Genomic DNA, 7,729 nt, shown 5'->3' with positions numbered 1-7,729 from the left:
GCGATATAGTTTTCCCTGAGCCACACAGCAAAATAGCCTAAACCACCATTAAATGTTTACAGGGTTACTCATCATCATTATATGCTGGTCCGTCCAAAGAGAAATTCAACCACTGCCACCCACAGACAACAATGTACCCGAACCGCAAGCACCGCCCACAGACAACAATGTACCCGAACCGCAAGCACCGCCCCAACCTGTCTTGAGAAGATCCACAAGAGTGAGGAGACCAGTCAACCGTTTAACAATGTAATGCAATTTTTGGGATAAAGTAGTTGGGGTTTTTTTCTAACTTGTATCAGATATTTCCATTTTTTATAAAATTATTGTTTGGGGTTTTTTTTTTTTTGGACAAATGTGAAAATTTCAAATTTTTATTATCTGTATAAAATCTCAATATAACATGGGCCAGCATACAACAATGTACAGTATCAGAGTAGTATAGTTTTTTTTTTTTAATTGTGACAAACATTTCCAACTTTAAGACAAACAGTTTGAAACAATTATATGTTACCCTTTTATTCATGTATGATAGTCAGAGTAGTTTGTTTTATTTTTGTGCCATTTAAAATACTATTGGATATTACATTAACTCTGATGCTCACAAATTTTGTGTGTGATAAAAAACATTTTCAAGTTTGTTTTTTTTTGTAATGACAATCAATTGTTATTTAACCTTTTTTTTAACCTCAAAAATTTTTTTGTACATTTTATTTACATCTGTTAAAAAAAAAACCTTCATTCATATGTTGTATTCAAATTGTGCCAACAAACTGCATAATAAGTTGTTTTCTTTATGGTTCAGAAATTAGTGGATTTTTTGAGGTGTCAATTTTTTTTTGTGTGTGATAAAAACATTTTCAAGTTGTTTTTTTATGTAATGACAATCAATTGTTATTTGACCTTTTTTTTAACCTCAAAAAATTTTTTTGTACGTTTTATTTACATCTGTTCGAAAAAAAAAACCTTCATTCATATGTTGTATTCAAATTGTGCCAACAATAAGTTGTTTTCTTTATGGTTCAGAAAGTCTTTCAAATACTCATTAACATACATTAAGTCAGTTTCATTATTATCTTTTTTTTTGTGTGTGTATATATATATGTGTGTGTGTGTGTGTGCGAATTTATCATGTTTACATTATTAAAGAAAAAAAATTCACAACAGATTGCATTTTTTAAATGAATGCCTAGTAATAGCATGACATTTTTTACCCCATGAATTCAAACAATATCCTTTTTTTTAATATGTCCATATATGTACCATTCCAAATTACTGTTCGTTCAATTTTTTTTTTTACATTAATTATGATGTTATTTAAAAAAAAAAAGCTCACTTAATGTACTAGAGTTGGTCATTTTTGTATATATATGTGTGTGTGCAAATTTCTTATGTGTACATAGCCTAACATTTTATTTCCCTCCATTAATGCAAACTACCTCTTACAATTATACCTCCATGTATGTATCATTCCCAATATTATTCATGCAATTTTTCTTACATTAAATACGGTGCTATACGAAAAAAAATAGAAACTCTCTACATTTTGCTATATTTTGTATTATCATTTTTATTACAGTACTTTGTGAAACCAGTGTGAACTATCAATTAACTTTTTTTGTTTTATGTTGACTTTTACACATGTGCCAACGATACTTGTTCTCAGGAAAAGCATGCCTATGAATGTACATTTTTTTTCCTTTTTACTATGGTGCTTTGTAAAGACCAGTCATAATTTTTTATGTGTTAAACTGACTTTATACAGAGGGACCAATATTTTTCTCAGGAAAAGAAAATAAATGAACTTACCTTCATGCATGTGCCAACGACTGTACAATAATTTTCTCAGGAAATGTATGCATGATGTTGTTACCATGTTTCTGGGCCAAAAATAAAATTGTTAAATAACTGATCCTAGTATTTAGAGTTGTTTTTATATAAGTGAGTGATCAGAATATATAAGTGAGAGATCAGAATATACCTTGAGGGTACACACATACATATGATTAGGTATTATTTTACAAGAAGCCAGTGCATGTAACACAAGGACACCAATATATATATATATACCCCAGATTTTCATAATTATATCTTTGACTGGAGAGTGAACATGAATTCTCCCTTCTTGAATACTGTTTTGGACAGTGTAATGGACCAAGTCATGGACGACATCATTGAATTTTTGCAAGACGAAGAAGACGAAGCAGAAATGACAAAGTTATTGGATGAAATAGAAAAGACGGAAAAAGAAAAAAAGCAAAAATCGGGGAAAACATTTAAATGTTCAAGGTGTTTCAGTAAATTTAAGAAATACGACGACATGATGCGCCATAAAACCAATGACTGCCAGATGCATCAGTCGGGTAGCGGGGAGGGTCAGGCTTACTTTAGTTTGGCCCATGAGAGAACATTTATGAAGACTAAAGCCCGAGAGAAAACTTACAAAGTTCAATTTCACGAAAAGTGGCAGGGGAGAAATTTAAGAGACTTGCACAGAGAGTTAAATGGAATGTTTGAAACGGCCTTGGATAAAGCCACCGCACAACATCCGAGTAGCGACTTGGGGCGCGTCGTGGTTCATCACAAGGACTTGGAGCCCATCGTGGTCCCCCTGAGGCCGTTGGAAAACTTGACGGCTCCCGCCATTATGAACACTATTCAGAACGTCTTAAACAGCCACCAAAAATTGAAGGTAGATTCCATTTTTTACATGGACATTGGTATTATTGCTCTGCCGAAAGGCGGGGGTAAAGTGTACATAAATCAACTGACGGGCGAGAACAATTCCCTCAAGAGGAAACAGTCCATCATACAAATAGTGAACGACGACAACATGTGCATGGCGCGCGCCATTGCTGTAACGTGGGGTAGGTCGATCGAGTGTCCAAAAGAGGAGTGGCATTCCATAACACAAAATCGAGGGAAAAAAACCAATCTGGACCTAATAATGGAATTCCGGAAAATGCCGAATAGCCATTTTAAAAATATGATCAAGCCCGGGTCCAAGGCGCAAACAGATTTGGCAGAGGAATTGTTGAGGCAAGTGGGACTACCTTCGGATAGGAAATGCACCATCTTGGACATTCAACGCTTTGAGACTTATCTGGAGCGAAAAATTATAGTGTTGGACGCTTCTCTAGGGATCAGGATATGTTATCGCGGCCAAGATACGGAATTCCCTCAACTGTTTTTATACTTGGTAGGGGAGGATCATTTCCATGCCGTCGTGACCATTACTGGATTTTTCTCTTCATCTTATTTCTGTAAACTGTGCCTCAAACCCTACACCGACAAAAACCGCCATTTTTGCGGCAAGCCCTGTCTCGTGTGCAAGAGACTCGGGGAATGTCCCAAGACGGACCAGTCTATTCCGTGCCCGGAGTGTAACATGACCTGTCGCTCGATGGCTTGCTACGAAGCACATCGAGACACGGACGAAGGCAAAAAGCAGAGCCAGTGTCAAAGGTAAGTGCAGGTTATTTATGTATGATGATTTAAAACAAAATTCATCTACTAGTATATAATTTACAGAATCATTTTAGAAGTAGCTTTATGGCTTATACATATAACGTTACTTTATACATGTATATACATTAGTTAACAGGTGTCACACAGGGGCTATTACATAGTTTTACACAAATATGTATGGGGGGAGGGGGGGGGGGGGAATCAGAAAAAAGGAACTAAGCAGGTGTCTTTTGTATTATTAATGTTGTAGAGTTTTCTCTCTTAAAACATTCAAACACAAATTTCCCAAGTTTTTTTTTTTAAGTATATTTTCTGAGTCGGAGTTAAGTAATTGTTGCCATACTAGGTCTTAAATATTTTTTTAAATATATTTTTTCTCTTAACTCAGTATAAAATTTATATATTTGTCATGGATCATTGTAGGTACTGGAGGTGTCTCACATGTTACCGGGTCGTAAATCGGCATGGTCGAGACCTGAAAAAACAACCTCACGTGTGCGGAGAATGGCACTGTAAGCAATGTAACGAAACAGTAGAAGAAAGCCATTTATGCTACATGAGAGCATTACCACCCGCCGAGACCCGCTGGCAAAAGTTAATATTTTTTGATTTCGAATGCAGTCAAAATGAAAGGTATGCATCTCGCTATTAAAATGTGTTATGATAACTTTAGACTAAAATAGAAGAAAGACTTTTATATATATAATCCAATATACAGTTTTATATATAAAAAAAAAATCATTAATGTATAGGACGACGTAATTTTTGATTCAGTCGAAGCTTATAAATAGTTCATTACAATTTAACAAAAAAAAAATTCCACATTAAAGTTGTATTCTCATGATGTGTTTTATCGCCAGGTACACCTGTTCCGACGGATACCTCCCCGATCCGGAAGGACGCTGTCAAAACTGTACCCAGACGACTTGCGGTCTACTCGTCCACCGCCCTAATTTCGTCGTCGCGCAATGGGTGTGCAAAACGTGCGAAAACAAGCAGGGAGAGCGATGCGAAGAATGCGGATCCCGATGTGCCAAGTGCGGGAAAAAAGACCCAAAAAAAGTCTGTATCACCGCCCTGTCCCGAGACCTGCGGACTCCGGGAGGAAATATTTTCCGGACCCGACACGGCCAACACTTTCTGCCTATGGCTCTTCAACGAGAACAACGCCGGTGCCATCGTCATCGCGCATAACATGAGGGGTTACGACGGGGTCTTCATTCTCCGGTATCTGATCGAAAACGGACTTCCGCCCCAGCACATCATTTATAGCGGCTCCAAGATCATGAGCATGACCGTCGGTCGGGGCCTGAATATGCGCTTTTTGGATTCCTTGAATTTTTTCCAGATGCCTTTATCCCGCCTACCCAAAACGTTCGGACTGACGGAACTGAAGAAAGGCTATTTTCCCCATTTCTTCAATCGACCGGAAAACCAGACTTACGTCGGTCCGTACCCACCTCCCGAAGAATACGGAATCGATCACATGACCGCCTCGGGCAGAAGCGACTTCCTACGATGGCACGCGGAACAGCGAGATCGAGTGTTTGATTTCGCGACGGAAATGAAAGACTACTGTCGCAGTGACGTCACCATCTTACGAGACGCCTGCCTGAAATTCCGAGCCCTGATCGCTCAAGCCACCGACGATCTCGTGGACCCCTTCGCTTCGTCGACGGTAGCCAGCATGTGCATGACCATCTTCCGCACCTGTCATTTACGAGAGGAAGTCCGAGTGCGACTAGGTCGAGCGACGGGTCTCCAGCTACCTGCGAGAGACGGCCAGGTTCATTACCAGAACCGTTGGTACTCCAGGGAAGAGTTTGAATCCGCCACCGACATGGTACTGACCAACCCCAAGTGCGAGATAGTCCGACCCTTGAAAGACGAGGGATGGTACACGGGCCACTACCGAGCCGGCACTTTGACCCTACGTCTTCCGGACGGAAGTACGACTCCCTACTCGGACTTGGAGCTGGAAGGGATGGAAAAAATCGAGGAACGATTTCACAAGTCCCCCATCGCCGTCATTCCACCTAACGGCTATCACCGGAGAGACCACTACAGTGTGAGCGGCATCCGGTGGTTAGAATGGTTGGCCCATTCCCGCCAACTGGACATCCGGCACGCGCTGCGCGGCGGCGGCGGGGAGGCGCGCTTACCGGGTACGCGGATCAAGTTCGACGGGTTGGCGGGAAACCGAGTCTTTGAATTTCTAGGATGTCGCTGGCACGGCTGTCCCACTTGCTTTCCCAAGGACCGCTCCACGACCAAACTTCCGGGGACGGGTCAGACCCTGATCGAACTCTTTGAACTGACCAAACGCCGAGAGGAAAAGATCCGGGAGGCGGGCTACCAATACGAAAGTGTCTGGGAGCACGAATTTCACCGGCAACTGCGAGACGATCCCGACATGCGTCGTTTCGTCTACGCCCTGGACATTCAACCTCCCTTAGATCCCCGGGATAGCTTTTTCGGGGGACGGACCAACGCCATACGTCTACATTACAAGGTGAATATATTTTCTCAAAAATTTTCTTTTTATTAAACTCCCCTCACGAATATATTTATTATGTGTGTGTCTCTGTTCATAGGTACAACCTGGCGAGGAAATTAGATATGTGGACTTTACCAGTCTCTACCCCTGGACCAGCAAGACTTGCCGCTATCCTGTAGGACACCCTCAAATTGTGCGACAAGACTTTCAGGCTCTGGATCAATACTTTGGACTGGCTAAAGTCAAGGTGTACCCTCCTCGAGAGCTCTTCTTTCCCGTACTTCCGGTCAAGAATAACGCCAAACTCAAGTTTGCTCTTTGTATGCCCTGCGCGGACCAGGAACTGAAAACTCCCTGTACCCATGACGACGAGAAGCGCGCCATCATCGGGACCTGGACGACGCCCGAATTAGACTTGGCCGTACGAAAAGGGTATCGGATAGGCCGAATCTACGAAGTGTACCATTGGACCAAGACGGAACAGTATGATGAACAAACTCAAGAGGGCGGGCTGTTTACCAGCTACATTAATGCTTTTTTAAAGCTTAAACAAGAAGCTTCTGGTTTCCCGGCCTGGTGTCAGGTAAGTTTTTTTTTTTTAATTTGGTTTACATTTTTATTATTTTTTTTTCCTACATTTATTTTATTTTATTTTTTTTTTTTTTTGTAGACGCAAGACGACTGCCGTCGATACTTAGAGCAGTACTTCGAAAACGAAGGCATCAAGTTAGACTGGGCTTACGTAGAAAAGAACCCGGGTTTACGCGCGGTGGCCAAAATGTGCTTGAATTCCTTTTGGGGTAAACTCGGGCAAAGAAGTAACTTACCTTCCACTCGTTTCTTTTATCGGACGGACCTCGAAGAGTTCTATCATCTCCTGACAGACAAGACAAAGGAAGTCATTGATTTTAATATCGAGACCGAAAACGTCGCTCAGGTGCATTTTCGAGCCGTGGACAGCGAGTGGGCGGAGGAGGACTCTAAAACCAATGTATTTTTAGCGACATTTACGACGGCGTGGGCCCGACTGAAGCTGTACGATGTCCTGGACAGTCTACAGAAAGATGTGCTTTATCATGACACGGACAGTGTCATATACGTCTGTCGACCCACGGAGAATGAAGTCCCCTTAGGCGACTACCTGGGGGAGTTGACCAACGAGTTGGAGGAGGGAGACTACATTGAAGAATTTGTGAGCGGCGGGCCCAAGAACTACGCGTATCGCACCCACCGAGGCGTAGAAAAGGTGTGCGTTAAAGGCTTTACGCTGAACTACACAAATTCTCAAATTATCAATTTTGATTCCATTAAGGACCTCCTTCAAGACGAGCGCGCCGAACCTCCCAGGAAAAAGAGAAAACTGGATACACCAAAGAAATCAAAAATCATTCGCGACAAAGCCAGCTGCAGGGTCCTCAACCGAGATGAAAGTAAACAGTATCAGATTGTTTACACGAAACGGGTCCTGAAAGCGGATATGACGACAGTTCCGTATGGTTATTGACTTTCTTAATCATTTTTCTTTAATTGACATATGTGTATGTTTGTGTGTATTTAAATAAATTCAAGAATATAATGATTTTTTATATAAAAAAATGTATAAGAGGGTGGTTTATTTTTTATATTCATCAAAACAAACAAAAATGTCAGTCATACCCTTTGAACCTTGCAGTAGCATTTTAATTACTGGGGCTACAGGTAGCGGTAAAAGCAACTGGTTTATCGATTCTTGCACCATTTACCGGACGTACAGCAGAAATCCGC

At 41.1% G+C, this 7,729-nt stretch overlaps 1 protein-coding gene across 1 annotated transcript; it reads left to right on the top strand.

The window, feature by feature from the left end:
* Nucleotides 1-2,438: 2,438 nt before the first annotated feature.
* LOC133179772 (uncharacterized) lies at nt 2,439-7,477 on the top strand. The gene is made up of 5 exons (XM_061314463.1): nt 2,439-3,465; nt 3,892-4,101; nt 4,329-5,980; nt 6,063-6,548; nt 6,636-7,477. The coding sequence occupies exons 2-5, from the start codon at nt 4,095-4,097 to the stop codon at nt 7,467-7,469; spliced, it is 2,979 nt and encodes a 992-aa protein (XP_061170447.1). The 5' UTR covers nt 2,439-3,465; nt 3,892-4,094; the 3' UTR covers nt 7,470-7,477.
* Nucleotides 7,478-7,729: the final 252 nt, after the last annotated feature.

The sequence above is a fragment of the Saccostrea echinata genome, unplaced genomic scaffold (assembly GCF_033153115.1).
Source record: "Saccostrea echinata isolate AGI-Se365-2 ecotype Australia unplaced genomic scaffold, CSIRO_AGI_Sech_v1 ptg000005l, whole genome shotgun sequence".
Taxonomy (NCBI): domain Eukaryota; kingdom Metazoa; phylum Mollusca; class Bivalvia; order Ostreida; family Ostreidae; genus Saccostrea; species Saccostrea echinata.
This window is presented reverse-complemented; position numbering and strand designations above follow the sequence as displayed.